The sequence below is a fragment of the Thermobia domestica genome, chromosome 3, assembly GCF_964235325.1.
Source record: "Thermobia domestica chromosome 3, izTheDome1.hap1.1, whole genome shotgun sequence".
NCBI classification, from domain to species: domain Eukaryota; kingdom Metazoa; phylum Arthropoda; class Insecta; order Zygentoma; family Lepismatidae; genus Thermobia; species Thermobia domestica.
This window is the reverse complement of record NC_137456.1, coordinates 206,243,402-206,263,893: the sequence shown is the minus strand read 5'-3', so window position 1 is coordinate 206,263,893 and position 20,492 is coordinate 206,243,402. Positions and strand designations below refer to the sequence as shown.

General features: G+C 35.4%; 1 protein-coding gene across 12 annotated transcripts in view; it reads right to left on the bottom strand.

Moving 5' to 3' along the window:
- Positions 1 to 1,755: 1,755 nt before the first annotated feature.
- Positions 1,756 to 20,492, bottom strand: part of LOC145680937 (uncharacterized) — a 31,006-nt gene continuing 12,269 nt past the window's right edge. For all 12 annotated transcript variants that reach the window (XM_081752135.1, XM_081752134.1, XM_081752125.1 and 9 more), the window contains 2 exons: positions 14,172 to 14,617; positions 1,756 to 6,798 (listed from right to left, as the gene is read on the bottom strand). In XM_081752135.1, coding sequence (XP_081608261.1) covers positions 5,988 to 6,798; positions 14,172 to 14,551 — 1,191 coding nt within the window. In that variant the 5' untranslated portion in view covers positions 14,552 to 14,617 and the 3' untranslated portion in view covers positions 1,756 to 5,987. The remainder of the gene's footprint in view (positions 6,799 to 14,171; positions 14,618 to 20,492) is intronic.

Below are 20,492 nucleotides of genomic sequence, written 5' to 3'. Positions count from 1 at the left end.
CAACAGTAGTAGTAAAGAAATTTGTAGACGTTCCGATGAAAGTACTACAGTGGCCAAATCACGCTCAATCTATAGAAAGGTGTATGAAACAAGTCACAGAAGTAGCAGCAAAAGTCTATATGCATGAGAAACGTGAGGGGTACATGATAGTTCAAGAAACAAGTCCACAGATGATGTCCGAAAATGAATCAAAATAGGACATAATGAAACTTGTTTTGTGAATAACTTATGCGTTAATAGTGCTTACTTGTTGCTGTTTCTTGAATAGATTTGTATTAAGGATTTGTATGAAGTAAAACAAGGACAAGGACAAAATGTAACACAAATGTAGCATATATATATATATATATAGTAGTAAGTAAGAAGTGTATGAACTGTATGACAAAATAATTCATTATAATTGAAAATTAGTAGTTTGTCATTGTGGTTGAGTAAGATATTTTTAAAATCAATGAAAAATGCGTTTCTCAAGATTTGTAACAGAAGCTAAATACTTCAAACATGAAGAATGTTACATGTTTTTACTAAAACAACTATAAAGTATAATAATACGTAATCAAAATAATGCTTTCTGTTCTTAGTAACTAGCAAAACAATAATATAAAGTCTAAATACAGTATTTCAGTACGTACGTCTATGTATGCAGAAATTTTATTGTGTGTTTTCTCGAGGTATTGATTATATACTCTTTCTTATTGTACCTCTAGCTTTATTAATATGTTTGATGATTAATAAAATGTTTTGTACGGAAAAATAATTTATTTTATAGCATTGCATGGCATTTTCGAAAGTATTTCAGTATGAAATTCCGAAAACTGCTCTTGTGCTAATATTCAAATCTTGATTTACCTAGCTAGAATTTCTTTAATCACAAAACTAACTACGGATTTGAATTTCTCATACCTAAAAACATACTTTTAAGACCCCTCATCATGAAAAATTGCAAAAAGTATATTTCACCCTCAAAAATGACACGCCCTAATGAGATAGCATTCACGTCGATAGAAAAGCATAAAGTACAACTTCCGCTAGTCGGAAAGGAAGGACGAAGAATGTGCTGATTAGAAATTAGCACAATAACCTACAAGAGCAAAATAAGGCTAATTTACAAAGTTGAGAGTTTCTATTTCTTGAAAATGCTAGAAAATCCAGACAAATCAAACAGAAGAAAATCATGAGAAATTGATGCAGAGGATGGGACTTGTTAAATATACAGGGTGACCAATAAGAAATTCACGGATAGGATGTGACGGAAGGAATAAGTGTCCATTAGATGGGATTATCTCAAGCGGATGTAGTCAAAGGATAGATTAGAATGGAAAATACACACTGATTTGTAATTAACACCCTTGCGCGTTACTACTGTAGAATAAAATTCAAAAAGAATAGACATGTGAAACACAAAATTTATGGTAGTAAGATTCGTAAATACACCAAAACATCTCACAATCGACCAGTAAAAAAAATTAATAAACTTCTTCAACAACTTATCCTTCATGACGACAACATAGCATTTTTTGAAGCGCAATTGCCATATGCCATTCTGAATTTGGGATTCAATAATATCATTGAATGGAGGACGATATTCCTGAAGATAGGGATGACACTCCAATAAAAAGAAAAATAGCTAGCCTCTGTAATTAAAGGCAGAGGTAAGCGTCAGTCTCGGGTTCTATAATAGACACCTCTGTAGGCTATCGTGTCGTTATTCGTTTAAGAAAAATACAAAATAAATAGACAGTATAATACGAATAACTTGTTCTTAATCTGTTATATTTGTATAAAATATAACAATAACAATAGTACAATAACAAAGATTTATAACAATAATAAATAATAATATAATAACGAAGATTTACAGGAAATTAAACTTAAGATTGCTAAAAATAAGTATCAATTAGAATAAATTCGTACTTAGTAAACAAAAATACATAAAAAATTAAGAGAAAAAAATTATACATCTTTTTCATAAAAAAAGGCACAGCATTCTCCATCACTTTCCAGTAGGTCCGTATTTAGGTAAGCGCTATTCTGTGCTCGAGTAGAGGGCGGTAGAATTTGGGGGGGGGCAGTAATTTTTTTTATGGATTGACAATAAAGTAATATTTAAAACTAGCAACCCGCAGAGTCCCGCGCAAGCGCGAGGAAATTTGTAAATGTGTGTGATTTGCTCTAATTACAGTAGTTACTAATTAGCTAGCTTATCTGACTATTTTTAAAATGTTATCCTCTCCCACTCTAAGGGGTGAGGATGAACTTGAACATCGTGAAAGCTGATACCGTTGAACTCAGCGATCTCGAAAACTATGAATTCAACACTAATATCTGTCGTTTTCAATTATTTTTAAAATCTCGCCCCCTTCCTTGGGGGATTGGAGTATGATCTTGAAGTTGAATTGGATTAAAACTGTCACTATTCATCTCAGCGACCCCAAAATATATGAATTCAACTCTAATATTGGTCGTTTTTGATTATTTTTAAAATGTCCTATGTTGTTCTTATGGGGACTTTGCACCCCCATATCTCAGCTCAGATGAGACCTAGGGACCTGGAACAAGTCATTTGGACCATTTTTCTGTTAGCTTTAAAATATATTAAAATTTCATGTTTCTATTATGGTTGTCGAATTGAAAAAAGCTACAGACAGACAGACAGACAAGACAACTTACTGTATTATTAATATACATGCTACTAAACCATTACTGACGGTGAATAATGTGAATAATCCGTCCTTAGTACATCATCATCATTCCATGGAAGGCAATGGTAAACTACCATGGAGTCAATCCATTCTAAGTGATCAAGCATGTGCCGCTCGACCATCTCCAAAAAATCTAATTTTTTCATGAATGCTTATCCAATATCACGGTACTTCAAAACCACTATCATTGGATGTTTAAAACATCTCGTTACTACGCAGCGGCTGCCGCCATTTCGCGTTTTCTCGATTTGAGGCATTTACAAATTATTCAATACCTCCACATGAGCTAGTCCTACCGAAATGAAACTTACTGAGCGTCTCCAACTTGTGCAGAGCTAAAACTTTGTCCTCTTAATATTTTTGCCTAAAACCACTTGAAAGGGGTGAAATCAAGGACTACAGTAGTGATATTTTTGTACATTGAAAACATGCTTGGGAAGAGGAAGCAGCTGACATTGAGGTCTGAATTTGGGTCTGCACATAGTCCGTGGTCATAAATTTATACTCAAAACTTTGTAGACCTGTAGCTGCTCCCAAAGGCCTGGAAAAAAATCGTTTAAGTTGGAGAATTATGCCAATTTGGCATATTGCATTGTCCAATATCTCCAATGGGCCTGGATAAAAAAAAATCTGAAATTTTGAGAATAGTTACTCCTTTAGTATACCATAACACACGACAAAGTGCGTTTTGTGTTTTTGAGTAGAAGGGGATCAAAGTATTATGGAATGATGTCGTACTCTGGGAAGTGTTTTGTTTACAAATTCAATTGGAAATTCGTTGTTCACAAATTCAGTGTTTACAGCGACTGAGTGTTCACTAACTAGGGAATGTAAATCAAACAAAAGGACAACAGTCTCCTACATGAGCTGACATTAAAACAAGAATAAACATGATTGAATATCATTGGTATAGCAAGCAGCAAGAGCAATGAGTACTTACGCACTTTTTGTCAAGTGTACATATTGACTTTTCTCGCCTTCTGCTGAAGCGGCATTCTTCACTACTGCTGTTGTGGATATGATAAGACAGTGAGCCACAACTAGAGGAAAGAAACGAGCGTGAGAACCTTGACTGAACTACTTCCTTCTTTACTTTACGTCACAACAACGAATTTCCAATTGAATTTATGAACAAAACACCTTCCCAGAGTACGACGTCACTCCTTAATACTTTGACCTCCTTCTACTCAAAAGCACAAAACGCGCTTTGTTGTTGTGTCTTGGTATACTAAAGGAGTAACTATTCTCAAAATTTCAGATTTTTTATCCAGCCCCATTGGATATATTGGACAGAGAACGCCGAATTGGCATAATTTCCCAACTTTACAATTTTTTTCAGGCCTTTGGGAGCAGCTACAGGTCTACAAAGTTTTGAGTATAAACTTATGACCCCGGACTACATGCGCACACAAATTCAGACCTCTACGTCAGCTGCTTCCTCTTCCCAAACATGTTTTCAATGTCCAAAAATGTTGCTATGTTAGGCCCTGATTTCATCCCTTTCAAGTGGTTTTAGGCAAAAATGTTAAAGAGATCAAAGTTTTAGCTCAGCACAAGTTGGAGAAGTCCAGCAATTTTTAATTTGGTAGGACAAATACATGCTGAGATTTTCAAAACAATGTAAACGCCTGAAATCGAGAAAACGCAAAATGGCGGCAGCTGCTGCGTCGCAATGCGATGTTGTAAAAAAAAATAATTAATTGTGGTTTTGAAGTACTTTTACATCGACTCAACATTTCTGAACAAATTAGATTAAAAAAAAAAAGTTCGAGCGGCAATTTTCCTTTTTTCGTGATCACTTAGCACGGACTGACCCCATAGGTTCACATTTCCCAGGGACCTTCGGGTCAAACACCTATCTTCGGGCAGAACACCACATCATAATTATCACTGAGAGAATTAGGCCATTTAAAATTATGTTGTAACTTTTGTAACTTGCAATACCTAAACTGCTACTCAAGACAAGCTGGTACGTTTGCAAAATCACAGCTTGTTTCCTTGTTTGAGACATTACTTTGTGCAGGGAGGTGGAGACAGCATATTATTTAGAGCACAGCGGCGCATAATATATAAATACGGGCCTCCTTTCTAGTAATAAAAAGACAGTACTTAGTGTAATTTTCCAATAGTAGAATCTGGGGTCTTACCAATAATATACTTATTCCAGTATCAAGGATGAGAGAGGTCGACAAACAACACTTAACCTAGATGTTCGGATGTTTTTATAGTAATTTGATTATAAGAACCAAATGCTTTGACAGAATACAGAAACCGAAACTTAGACGAAAGTAGATAGTACGTGAGTCTAGAGGACAAGCACGTTAAGGGAATGCTTTGACACCTGACTAGAAGGATCGTTAGCCTCAGTAGTCTCCTGTGGACGATATTGGAGTTCAGGATTCCGTTTAATCATGTGGCTTCCACTGAAGTCCACAGATTTCACTTTGTCTCAACAACAAACTTTTGGTCTCAAAGCAAGGATCAGCAGGCGACATTTTTTATCCTTTTCTAAGATCTTGCGAATAAGAAGCCAGCATTAGGTCTGACCATACAGTGAACTAAGTGTCCCAGGTTTATATATATGGAAGCCAAATACTTCGTAAACATGGTCCGGATACCAACTTCTCCCTGGTTCCTGGTTGTAGTTGTCGATGTCAGGTGTAGAAGTAGGAGTGCTTGGGTCGACAGAAACGCTTTTTTAGGAAACGCGGCAAAGCGATAGTACAAGAAAAAAGATATGTTCCTCCCGTTTGTTGCAGTTTATGATACACATAAATCCATGAATTTGCATCTTTCAACAACGGTTTGACATCCTATAAACAGCCGGATACTGTCCTATGCTAAGTTTCCAGGTATAATGACATAAGCCCGTGTAGACGAAGGTCTGAGGATCGAATCAGGGCAGATTCCAATGCCACAACAATCTAGCCAGACTCTGATGATCTCAATGAAAACTAATCATATTTTAACACAAATCTGACTCTGGTTTACTAGAAACCATTACTTACATCCTTAATAAATATTACTCTGTTAATTACGAAGTTAAGCATTGTTTTCTTTTTCAATGTTAATGTCTTCAAAGCAACTAAGAAAGTTTCTAATAAAATATTTCGTTATGAGAGAGCTACATGGAATTTGAAAGTAATTATACCTTAGTAACTCCACTCTTTTTTAAAAGAAAATATAAAAACTCACAATAAATATCTGTATATATTATTTCAAAAGAACTTTCTTTTAAGAAAAAATATGGAAATATTAATTGTGAAAGAAATATTTCAAATCACCTCAGTCACCACTATCAATCCTTCGCAAAGCAGTCACTATATTATTTAAAATTTCAGTTCTCAACTTATTGTCTTCTCTACTTGCATGTCTATTAATATGTGCTTTTAGGTTGCTTGCTGTTAAATAGGACTTGTTACAATGCTGACAGTTGTAGGGTCGTTCCCCTGTATGTGTTCTCATATGAATTTTCAGGACTTTAGTTGTTGAAAAAGACTTATTGCAGTGTTCACAGATATATGGCTTTTCTCCTGTATGTTTTCTAATGTGCACTTTTAAATCACTGGGCGAAAGGAAAGCTTTGTTACACTGCTCACACAGATACGGCTTCTCCCCTGTATGTGTTCGCACATGAGCCTTTAGATTACTTGCTGTAGAGAACAGTTTGTTACACTGATTACAAATATACGGTCTTTCACCTGTATGAGTACGCAAATGAATTTTCAACGATTTAGTCGTAGAAAACGCCTTATCACAATGAGGACAACTATGAGGCTTCTCCCCAGTATGAATTCTTATATGAGTCTTCATGTTCCCAGCACCTGAGAATGACTTACTACAAAAATGGCACGTATAAGGCTTTTCTCCAGAATGAATTCGTAAGTGACAAGTAAGATAGTCTTGTCTGGAGAAAGTTTTTCCACATTCATGACACGTATATGGCTTCTCTCCGGTGTGAGTTCTTATATGTTTCACAAGATCGTATCGAGAGAAAGGTTTCTGACAGTGTGGACACTTGACCAACAGCTTCTCAAATTCCACATCTGAATGTCGAATACAAACATTTGTAGATGGATCTTCTGTTCTGCTATCCCTATGCCGAAACAAATATCAATACGTTATATGATTAAGAACCGCTTATTTTACATGAATTTTACAGACTGAAAAGCTTATCAATAATGATAATAAAAAATAAGTTATTTGAGGTGTTAAAACATGTCAATGCTACAACTCACATCGTTAATTCTTCTCTAAAATATTTTTATATTTCAAAACAAAACATGCCTGCGAACTCGCCTGAGCTGAATCTATGTAGAAATTAATAGCGTATGTATTTTTAATTGTTACAAAATAACTTACGACTGCAGTATTACAAAATAGGTTGAATAAAGAAAGTTATAAATTCTGTTTTGGATAAAATGAAATTTCGGTTATTTCTTACATTTGCATCGACTGGCATATTTCAAAAGAAATCGCAAATTATGTTAATAAATTAATGTAATATTAAGTACGGAAATAATGCACCTAAGAAGAACTATATAAATGATATACAAGTATTATTCCCATGTCCAAAACCAATACAATGCAACTGAAATGATATATTAAGGACACTAAATCAAAATATGTATAACATCAAACTAGTGCAAAGAGATGTGTAACAAAACAAAAATCAAGTACAGAGACTTCTGGTACCTTCTACGGTATCAATGAACATACCGAAGGGAAGTTAATAGAACATGGTACAGCGAAGAAGAAATAAAAATTTATATATATATATATATATATATATATATATATTATAATTAATTTTTTTAAAAAAAAGCAATGAGTGACACGAAGTTAAAACAAATGAGGTACGTTTTACAGTGCGAAACTACAGTAGACTTCCAAACTACACGAACTCAATACTCAAACTTGAAGTAGGACATCTACAATTACTAGCTGCAATAGATAAATAAGATCGAAGATAGAACCTGTTCCTCGGATGCTAAATTCACATAAAAAAAAAGCCATTACTCACTATCCCTCACTATTCTTGTTCTATGGGGATAAAGGTTGAAGCTTGAAATGGTTAATTGGAATCACTGCAGGTGTGAATAAAGGGTTAAGAGAGGAGATAAAACCTAATTTTAGGATGCAGAATCGATTGCAGAAAAAACGCATCTCGATATCTCCTACTGTTTTTGTTCTCTTGATATCAGTATTGAAACCTAAAGTAATTTTGAACCACTTCCGATTTGGGTAAATTTGCAGATGGTCATGGTATGTCTCCTTGAGATGCCGAATCGTGTGCAGAAAGACGCTTCTTGCTGTCTGTAAGCGTTTTCGTTCTATTGTGGTAAACGTTAAAACCGGAAATGATTAATTTGAATCACTTCCGATTTGACTAAAGGATCAACAGAGGAGATGGAGTTTATCCTTCGCACGCTGGTCGATTTCAAAAATCTCGATTTTTTTTTTTTTTTTTCGTTTTTACTCTATGGAATTCAGTATTAATACTGGAAGCAGTAGTAAATTTGAATCACTTCTGGCTTTGCTACAGTGTTGAACTGTTGATGATATATTCTTTAGAGGCTTTGAAACGATTGCAGAATACAGCTTGTCGTTATCTACTACCATTTTTATTCTATGGCGATAAATATTGAAAACGGAAACGGTTAATTTGAACCACTTCCGGTTTGAATAGAGGATTAAGGGAGAAGATGAAATCTATTGCAAAAAATTGCATTTACGTATGTCAACGTGTTTACTCAATGAAAATCAACATTGAAACCGCAAGTTATAGTAAACTTCAACAACTTCCGGTTTTGTGAGAACATTGCATGTTGTGATGACATGTTCTCTTGAGAGCCTTCATCGATTGCAGAAAACCGCTTGTCATATACTATCATTTTTGTTTCATGGCGTTATGTGTTGAAACCGGAAATAATTTAAATCGCTTCTAGTTTGAATAGATGCTTAATAGAAAAGATGGAACGTAATCTTGAGACGCTGAAAATATTGCAAAAAGCCGCATCTCGATGTCCCTTAATGTTTTTGTTCTATGGAAACCAGTCTTGAAATTGGAATAGTAAATTTGAACCACTTCTGTTTTGGTAGAGTTCTGAATATAGTCATGGTATGTCATCTTGAAAAGCTGAATCGTTTGCATAAAACTGCTTTTAGTTATGTATTGATATTTTCATTCTATGGTGATAAACGATCAACCCGAAATGGTTAATTTTTAACTACTACCGGTTTGAACAGAAGGTAAACAGAAAAAATGGACGCTGAATGATTGCAAACAACTACTTCTCGATATCCCTTACCGTTTTTTCTCTGTGGAAAGCCACACTGAAACTGGAAGTATAGTAAATGGCAATCACCTCACCTTTGTAGTGTGTTGCGGATAGTTCTGCTATGTTTCCCTGAGACGTTGAATCGTTTGCAGACAACATATTTTTGTTCTTTGTTACCATTTTCGCTCTACGGCGATAAACGTGGAAACCAGAAACGACTAATTCGTACAACTTCCGTTTTAAATAGACGGTCACCCGAGGAGAAGGAACCTACTCTTGAGACGCTGAGTCGATTGAAAAAAAATCGCTTCTCAATATCTCTTATTGTTTTTGCTCTGATATGTGTCGACAGATGAAAGGAGGTATGACAAAGCTGTTCTACAAGACCTGACAGATGCATAGCATAGTTTGGGGATCTAATAGTTTTGGTAGTTGAAAGTTCTCCCAGTTATGTAACAGCACATTTAAGTAACTTTGTGATGCTACGTACACAGGCTTATGTTAACGACAGACTTTCTCACAATAAAGTGAGAAAGTGATGTCAACGTTGCAATGTATATTGTTAATGTTTAGAAGTTATATGCAGACACGAATACCAAATTACGCAATCGTGATTCATAAGATTTACCGGTACGTTATACTGATAGAGAAATAGTTTACAAACTATAAAAATATTAAAAAATGCGTACATACGAGAGTTTAAGAAATTCTTCGTTAATGGATTGTATATCGATATGACCAAGAGAAATATCGGCACCAGAATTAAGAAGCATATGAGATAAAATCGGATGCTGGTTTCATTGCTTTCAGCTCTACCTATACATCTAGGGATGTCCAATCACAGTATCAAGGAGGCTCAAGTGATTAGAAAAATTATATCGCCTATTGAAAGGAATGTGTTTGAGTCTTACCATATAAGAATGATGAAATCCAACTGAACTTAGGTGAAGACAACCTTGAAAAAAATGGGATTCTATATTGTAAGGATCTCCACATCATGACAAAACCACATGTCAACACAACACGTGCTATTGATTGTAAACAGCCTAGCAGACAAGAAGCCGACACGAAAGACACCGAAGAACGCCGAAAGAAGACGGACCTCACGGAAGGGCCCGAACAGGACAGATAAAAGCCCGACCACCGAGGGATCCAGCATCAGTCGACCAACTGATCAAATAAAATACACCAGCCCTGAGGTCGCACTGGACTAGGGGTACACCTATCCTTATCCGAGGTCGCATTGGACTAGGGATCCTTACTACAACCAAGCCCCGCGAGGCTGCCTTGAGCTCAGGGGGTTATCCTTCAAGACTCACCAGAACCAGCAGGTGCCTTGGAGACTGCTTTGAGAGAAGGGTCACCGTGCAAAACACCTATTTCCTCTCATCTGGTCAATAACAAGATAGACACTATTTTAGTCTCTATCTGTATTTAAATTTTCTAATAAATTGGTGAAGGGGATAAATCTCGGTCCATTATTGACTCTACCAAATCATTACAATATCAATGGTCTCATTCAAAAATTTAATACTCAGCTATTTGAACTTACTTTTCACTTCTCATTATACCCAAGTCAAGGGGTTTGATAGGGGGACAACTGTCTGAAAATAATAAAGTGCGAAAATTCGTATGAGTTATTATATTTTGTAAACCGATATGCTGAGAATTAATGTAATACTTAAGCATCGTGATATTTTCAATACATGTGAGTAGTACATAGAATTGTTTATTAGTTGGCAACTATATGCATAACTAGGGGTAAAAAGTGGATCTGAAAAGATAGGGGACGGTAGGTAGCGGCATGACTTCACGCCGTCTCCCTGCCTATCTTAACACATAATCTTTTAAGAACTGGGGGACAAAGTTCATATTTTTCGAAGGTATGGGACGGCGTCCCCCACTTTTACCCCTGTGCATAACACGAAATGAATTCGAGTCTACGAACCTCTATTAATCAATTGTACTGAGCTGTAAACAATAAGATAGTTATTTAAGCAATTTCTATTAATTAAAGAAAGAAGGAGAAATTTATCAATAATCTCTTATTACGATTTTCATTTACAAAATAAAATAGAATGGAGTGGTTGGTTGACTAGAGTTTAATGTCCCTTTCAGCACTGAGGATATGATCCACATCTACATCTTAGCACGAAATCCGAACTGCATGAACTCTCGCCGGAAATCGAATCCAGGTTTCCCACTTCGACGGTGTGTACACTACCTATACAGCCACAAGAGATAACGTGATGAATAGGGTTGCCATCTATCCCGAATTAGGCAGGCCATTCCGGATTTTAAGAAAATATTTAGCATCCCTAATTACGCCTAAGAGCGGGACGCCAAATTAACCAAACTTATAAAATATGCGACAAAGCGAGTTTGTAAATTTTGATCCTCGATATGTATTATGACTATCAAGATATCGAAATAGTTTTAGCGCTAAAATTTTTCGTGTTATAAAGCAGCAGTGAAATCACCACCAATGATGATATTCTTTGGTCGGTCCAATGGTTCCTAACTTCTATTCAATTAACCGCCAACAAGCTGAAACTGCGAGTTTTCCGTCTCTGGTTTAAATTTTCATTGCAATTTCCATTCATGAATAGGACAACGTATTTCCTTCTATGATTCTTACTAAACTGTCCCATGCACATATTTGGGTATAAGGAACTGGTAATCTGCACTGTTAGACAAGTGTGTCCCGCATTAGGCTTACTGAAAGGTGGTAATTTTACTGATGAATAAGTTATATACTCAAGCTCAATTTTTAGTTCAATGTCACTCTCAATTCAAGACATCATCGACGTTTCGCGAAGAATGAAAGAAACAACTGTTAAAGAAAGAAGAAATAATTGCTGTGCAGTTTGACAAATATGAACAGGAATTGACGAGGACATCCCATTCTAGCTGCTTCATGATCGAGATTTTTCCCTTTCAAACAAAAGCAATTATATTAGTAGTCTTAATTACTGATAAAAGTGATCATTCAGTAATTAAAATAAATTATATCACCTTGTCAACAAAGGCAGTGATTATATATTAATTTTACCCTATTTTCTATTTTATTTCACTGTGTAATGAGAATAATTTTTATTGAGAGGAAGTGTTAATTCCCCTCTCATACTTTACATGGGGGAATGCAGGGGTGGTACCTAACTTATAGGTCCCAGGCCGCTTCCTTCCTTCCCAAAATCATTTCTTCCTTTCCTTTTCCCGGATAGTGTGCTCGCCGAGGGACGTCATCCCTGAAACGTGATAGGCTAAATGGCCATAGATGCCAAAAACCCAAAAATCTAAAATCCTAAATTCTTAATAAGGCAAAATATTGATGCTTGAGGGGACTATTTCGAGAAATTGTACGGTTTTGTGTAAATAAATTGATTTTTCAAAAATCTAAAAACTTTTGGCATGCCTCTCGTGTATATATATTGTGAAATGTAAATTTCTTTGAAATACTAATGTTTCTTTACAATTTTAAGATCTGATGAATAAGTGATACACAAAATGATTCATACATAAGAGTTTTATAAACACAAGTATTTCTTTATACATAGTAAAATGTATAATTAAAATAACGCTTTTTAAAGTATTTCTGTTTCAGCAATGAACTCGGTCATTCGTAATCAAAATACTAGGTAATTTGATTTTAAGCAAATTAGGTTATATCTTGTTATCCACATATAATATCTGCATATTTCTTGTTTTCGAGCTTCATCCGTGTTCCGTGGTACTTGAGTACTGAATCCGTAATTTTCGTCAGTTAGTTGAGGTTGTAATTCAAATCTGCCTTCTAATTGGCTTCCATATCCCTCGAACTCTCTCCCACCTGCCCGTAAGAGAGCTCTAAAAACGTAAAGGTCTTAACTTTTCCACGTTAATACCCTGTAGGCTAAAGAAGACAGACGATAAGTGTAACTTAATGATGACGACGAATTAACAGAATGATAAGAAGGCGAAAGGAAACTAGAAAGCTCGATACAATTCATGGACAGAATGTTGTTTACCACATGTTCACATTGACTGGGACTGCATCAGAGATCTGTGCTCCATCACTCAGCAACCATATTTATTTCCTTCGTAGAAAGGCCAATTGGGTTGGACACACGCGAAGAAACTGTCTTCTTCATACGACCATAGAAGGAAAGGTGGAAGGAAAGCGAGGAGTAGGGAGAAGAAGAACACAATTGATCGATGACTTGAAAATTAGAAAAAATATTGGTAGTTAAAAGAGAAAACTGAAAGTCGAGAAAGATGGAAGAAACATTTCCAGGCCTAAACTGAAAATTAATAAGAAAAGAAAAAAAAAGAAGAAAAAGAAACCTCATTACTCCCAGGACCTGCCAGTAGGCAGAATACTTAATAATAATACTAATTATTATTATTATTATTATTATTATTATTATTATTATTGTATATGTATGTATGTATGTATGTATGTATATATATATATATATATGTGTGTGTGTATGTAAAATCATTGCCGGTACCTTTGTTAGAAATATCAATGTCTGTGATTTGATTTTGGGTTTCAAAAGTTATTTATTCGGAGAGGTATTCATCTACTGGGAGCGAAGATTATGATGGACTGGCTATCATATCATTCATCCTATAATATACAACTTCAACAGCTAATTGTAGGATACAATTTTCCACCAAAAATTACTAGCTATTTCATTCAAATATATAAAACATAAGATAGCTTTTCCATTACTTCAAGATACGAAAAATGAAAACAATACAAGGAATCCATGAAGATTCAAATTTCATCTGAAATTCCTGTAACGAGTCTACGAAACTGTTAAGAAGATTGAGAAGAAAACAGAAAACAAAGCGGAGTACTCAAAGCTCAGGAGTAAGTATTTACAGTACTCAAAGCGGAGAAATTAATCGCATGTATTTATTTAAGGATACGATTTTTGACGCATATTTGTATAACTTGTAGGTGCAGTAACAACTTACTGCACCAAAATGCACTTCAACTGTATTAATTTGATTAAGCAATGTTTGTTGTCTTCGTCAGTGGCTCTAGGAAACACATATGGAAGTCTTCTCACTTCCCAGAGTATCCAAAGCTACTAACACGAAAGCAACAGAGATTGCTTAAACATATTAGTGCATTTTATGTGTATTTGGACGCAGTAATCGCACTTATTATTTTTAAAATTTTAATAAATTAAATGCATACCATGTGGACGTTAATTTACGTGATTGATTATCAGCAAACTTTAATCTCCGATTTTCCGTTACAATTTCCATTTGCATAAAGTTTTCTAAATTAGTAGTTCCACCGTCTGGAAGAATGTAGCTATCTTCCCCTAAGACTCCACCTTCTGCTTCACCTATTTTATCCTCCTCTTTTTTTATTTCTTCCGTTAGATGATACTCATCCTGGAACTTTTTTTTCCGCTGAGAGAATACTGAGGAAATTTTATCATCTGGTCCACTATCTTCACTTTTTACAACTTTATCTGTAATTTGTATTGCTTTTTGCTCCTCGATGTCTTCTTCGTAAAACTGTTCGCGCTTGATGCAACTGACGTCTATGAATTCAACATTAGATTCCATACTGCTTTCCCCATAATAGTTATAGATTAAAATGACAAACAACGATTTTTACTTGGTATTCCACACCTGTAAAAAATAAAATAAATAAATAAATAATTAAAACAATAATAAAATAAAATAAACAGGAATATTCAACTATCTAGCTATTATAGGATAACAGAACTCAACTTCCTATTAAATCAAAAAAAAAAAAAAAAAATAACAGAGACAGCAGGAAAATATTTTCTAATCTAATTTCAATATCTACTATCTCGCTACACGATCATTTAAAACTTACAAGTTTTTTATGTTGGTACAAGATATTAAGACCACAACATATCAAGTTTCTAAACTATCTGGAAAAAACTAAATCTCCAATTATTTGTATCTAATGCCATAACTATTTGTAGCTATACTCATAATTTAAACTAGGCAGATCGAATGGCTGAAATGCACATTATTTAGATCCGACCTTCTTAGTCCGAATGAACAGAAGCAATGGTCGCTTCATTATGCAATCGTTACGGCAGAAGAGAAGTTTCACAGGTCACTGCAATATGTCCTAAAGTGATATGTACAACAATGAGGCAAGTGATTTGCGAGTAGAGTTCAAATGGGGTAAAATTGTAAAAGGTGGAAGAAGATGAAATATTCTATTAATATTTGAATGATATTAATATAGTTGAAGTCTGTTGTGGACTTATTTAGTGGAAAATTTGTCCTTCGTTAGAATGTTAATGGGGTGTAAGTAATGGTTAAAAGGCTCAAATGCAGAAAGGCTGGAGTTCTTGTGCTGAGTGGGGAATGTTAGGAGGTTGAGCGGAGGAGTAGATTTTAAATTTATTTCGCCCTTCTATCATTCTCCAATGGGCATAGAATTTCCTCCGTAGGTTCGGACCCCAAGATTGTTGAGAACCTTTTGACTTATTAAAATAATTGCTTTAAATTAATGGTACATGTTGAGCACATATTATTAGTAATGTCCGGATTTGTATGTAATTACATATTTTTTCTTCATATGTAGGTTCGTCAAATCCTTAAATGTTTGTGATTCACACCTGTAGGGTGCTTCAACTCAAGTTTCATATTACATATTATGTAAAAATATGTAATATGAAACTTGAAAAAAATGAAATCTTTGAGTTTTACGTCCCACGGTTTTGCCGGTTAGGCTAAAGGAGACGGTGATTATGAGAGATGAGTGAAAATGGTGGAATGAAGAAAGTGGGAGGAAACGGGAGAACCCCGAGAAAACCCACGAGCACGGTGTTTGTCCACCACAAAGTTCACTTGGCGGAGGCTGGGATCGAACCCGGAACCCCAAGCACCAGAGGTGAACGCTCTACCACTGAGCCACCGCGCCCCCAATATGAAACTTGAGTTGAAGCACCCTACAGGTGTGAATCACAAACATTTAAGGATTTGACGAACCTACATATGAAGGAAAAAATATGTAATTACATACAAATCCGGAGAATATTATTTTGACCAATATTACATATTTCTATGGTTTCTACATATTTTTACATAAAACTGTCTTAAAATTTTGCGTTTACTGAAATTTTAATTTAAAATAAATATAATAAACTCTCCAACTGTGCATGACTTGCATCTAGATTCAATTTTGTCATGTCTATCTTTTCGTTTCTTTCCTGAAAGAGAAATATCTCTTTTTTTTATTTGTCAAACCATGTTTCGCAGAATTTTCGCGGATAACAAAAGAAATATAAGAAGAAACAAGTGAAAATCTTCCCTTTGGGGTACATTAGCAGCGCCCTTTATTCTCAACTCTGGAGAAAAACAGATAGCGTGCCTGACAGGCGACTGGCCAGGAAATTCCTAAAATGAAGTCTATTTAATTGTTATCGGAGGTCGGATGTGAAAAAAGATGAGAGCAAATCCTGCAATTCAAGTTAAAACTGTATACTAATGTGCTTCCAGCAATTTACTGCAAGAGTTCGTTCCAAGAAGCTGGCGACAATTGCAATATCGTAGCAGGTAAAATAAGCTTTCAAAGAACTTCGCTTGTTCAACTGACTGACAGGAGGACAGTACTCTAGTATTGCAGTTGCAAAACGCACGTGTTCTGTATTGACCGTCGAAGTTAGAAATGGCTCCGGTTGCCTCTACTTTATCCGCGAAATTGCGGTCGTGGGTAACTATCGATGATGCGTTTACTACGGACGGTAAACTGGTGTTGTGCCAAGTGTGTGATAAAAAAAAATAAATAAAAAAAATGGATAGAAATAAAAATTTGCGAATTGCAAAAACAAAAAAAAATAAATAAATAAAAACAAGTACTCTTGACACAAATGCATCAAGATACTTCAGTGAATGAGTTTTTCAAAGAATTGTGCCAAGCAATGATAGCAGCAAACATTCCTTGGAACAAAGTTCAAGTGCCAAAATAGCATGCTTTTCTGAAGAAGTACTGCGGGCGTCGAATTCCTGACGAATCCACTCTTCGAAAGTGTTATCTCGAAGTTTGTTATAGGGAAGCTATAGATACCATTAGGGCAGAAATAGGTAGTTCATATATTTGGATTTCTGTGGACGAAACAACAGACGTTTTGGGACGTTATGTAGCAAATTTAGTGATTGGAAAGTTAAGTGAAGATGTTCCATCTAAATCCTATCTTATTGCGAGTAAATTGCTGGAACGCACGAATCATTCCACGATTGCTCGCTCTGTAAACTATGGTCTTAAAGTGTTGTGGCCGGGAGAAGTTCAGGAGGAAAAAGTCCTTGTTCTCTTTACAGACAGTGCAGCGTACATGTTAAAAACGGCTAGAGCACTTACAGTTTTTTACCCTCACTTAATTCATTTCACCTGTATGGCCCATGCTCTTCAGTGTGTTGCTGAAGAGGTGAGAAACAACTTTTGCGAAGTAAATCAACTAGTTTCTTCCACGAAAAAATATTTGTTAAGGCGCCACAACGTGTTCAAGTTTACAGAGATCAACTACCAGACGTGCCACTTCCTCCGGAGCCTGTGCTAACGCGATGGGGTACTTGGATACAGGTTGTACATTTCTACAATGAACATTTTCAAAAAATTAAGCCTGTTGTTCATTCATTTCCATCGGAGTCTGCTGTGTCAGTTGACATTGATCAGAAACTGTTTAATGACTTAAAAGTAGCGTGTGATATTGCATACATAGACAGCAACTTTCGTTGGCTACCTACAAGCATTAAAAAGCTAGAGACTGTTGGGCGGCCTCTTCCGGAATCCATGGAAATCATAGAGGATGCAAAGAGACTGCTGCAAGGTGTGTGTGGAGATGTAGTAGAAAAAGTTCGAAAGAAACTAAATGCAGTGCTGGAAAGAAACCCGGGTTACGACAGCCTATTGGCAGTGTGTGAGATTCTATGAAACAAGAACCCCCCTGAAGATATTTCTCCCAACTACATCCCCCTGTTGAAATACGCTCCTGTTATCTCATGTGATGTGGAGAGATCATTCTCTGCATACAAGAATATTTTATCCGATCGCCGACAAAATTTTGCTTCTGATCATTTGGAAATGTACCTTGTAACCCATTGTGCAACAACACACAGTTGAACTGCAGACACATCTTTTGTAAGTACTTTATTTCAAATTAAAAATGTTCATTAGTGGAAGTATTCTTCAATCTTAGTTCAGCTGGTATTGTTTAAAAGATATAGGACTGCTTTTCCCCGCATGAAATAAATATATATAAAACAATACATTTCGTCTTAAGTTGCTTCTAGTATTTAAATTTGTATATTGCGTATAATTAATTTCAAGACTGGGCCATGGCGACGGATGCGCGTTTAGTGTAAAAGGTTCTAGATTTGAAACGGGACTACACACCACATGAGATTTCTGACGTACAAATGCCGTATGCATTGCTTTTCTCGGAGCTTTCCTGTATCTCTCTAGCCGATTCACATCTTCCTTCATTCGCGTCTGATTTTTATTACCCTGCAATCAGTCACGAGAGTGACGTATAGCTATCTCGAGTGTAGGACAAAATCCAAGAGGACAAAATCCAAGCGGACAAAATCCAAGAGGACAAAATCCAAGCTAAATTCTGGTAAGGCGGACAAAATCCAAGCGGATAAAATCCAAGAAGCAGTATCATGTGCGTAGCTGTGGTATGTGCCTATGAACACCTTAATTAAATTGTATGTTTGTTTCTTTCTTCAATTGTAATTCATTCTAAAGTTTTATCTGTAATTCTTCAATTTATTGAAATAATATTTCATTTACATTTAAAGAACTGAAAATTCAATAAAATATGTAAGATTGACACAGTAAGAGTGCAGATGAGCTTTAATTACTCATAAAATAGTCTGGTCACTGCTAGGACATGCCCAGGTGAATCCAATTTAGGGTGATCAAAAATATTTTGACTAAAAAGAGTATACTCACATAAGTTAACCAGAAAATGAAAGCACTGGCTAATATCAGAGATAACAAATAACAGCAAAGCAGCCCAGTTTTAAAAAGAGTACACTACTTACTTAATTCTATTATATTTATTGAGAATTAAAGTAAAAATAAAATTAAAAAGATATAATTTAGATATAAAAAATACTTCTCTACCCTCAAAGTATCTACTTCAGTTACAATTGTCAAAATAACCAATAATATATACATTTTCATTTAGTTTGTCTAGACGCATTTTCACATTTCGATTTTCTAGATAACACTTTTACATTATTTAATTCGCACACATTATTACATTATTAAAAATACACACTTCATATTTCATAATTGTTTGTTTCGAAATATACATAAAACACTACTAACAAACAAATCAAGACTTCTGTATGCCACCTCATAAGAATTGAATTAAAATACTCCAATGATTGGTCTCACAATAATATGCTGGGGTCTTAAATGTATTCAGGGTGGCCACTCATTTGGAATTTCAAAATTCCCTGACTTTTCCAGAAATTTTCCCGGTTTTCCAGAAAATTTCTAGAGAGATCTAAAATTGGTATATCATTGTTTTTCAAAGCTTAAACAGAAGCTACAAGTGAAATGCAATGTGGACTAGAGGATCATTATTAAAAAAAGAATCACAAAAAACATTAGCGAAGATAAATAGTCTAATTTTAATCACTTACTTGCCTAATTTTCAATTCTCTTGTGTGTTTCCACTCCACTGTAACCAACTGCTGCACAGAACGAGAAGAGGAATGTCTATCCCTATCGCTTTCCAACCTTAAGCTTAATACTAGTCACAAAACTACACACACAGTCCACTACTAAAACACAAATTACTGGAACGAACACTACTTTACTGAAATGTTTTAAAACCTCAAATCACAGACTTGCAGTTCACTACAATCAAACTGAAGTTAAGACCACATCCACTTAAATGTTTTAAGACCTCAAACCAATAATCTCATCACCAATTGCAGACAGTTTCTCCTTGACATCATTCAACAACTTCATTTTCTTTGCCTCGAGTTCAATAACTTTATCCTTAATGGCATTTCTCTTCTTCTGTTTCTTCTCTTCCTCTTCTTGATTCCTCAGAGACTCAACATATACTCCATGAGCATTGCGGGCAGCATGGACAACCCTCTTTGTAATTGGAAACTTATCAAAACCATCCACAGCTGAAATTTTATCATGTACCTGCCTGAGTGCAATTAGACTCAACTAGCTTTGATTTTCAATTAAACATTCTTTGTTGATTGAAAAATCCCCTCTCCACACTAGCATTTCCATGAGATAAAATGAGGAGAAATTTCACAAAATCAGTCATATGTATTGAGCATGCGCCTAAATGCAGCATCTCCATCCAATGGTCATCTAATCTCTTACTTTTCCTGTCATAAGTCCTCATTGCTTCCAATACAAGAGGATTTTTAGCAAAAACTTTGAATTCGCCTTGGATTTCATCAGCTAATGTTCCTGAAATCCAATTCTTGGATTCTACAATTTCTAGGCAATTGGACAATCTCTTTGCAACTACAGTGTCAT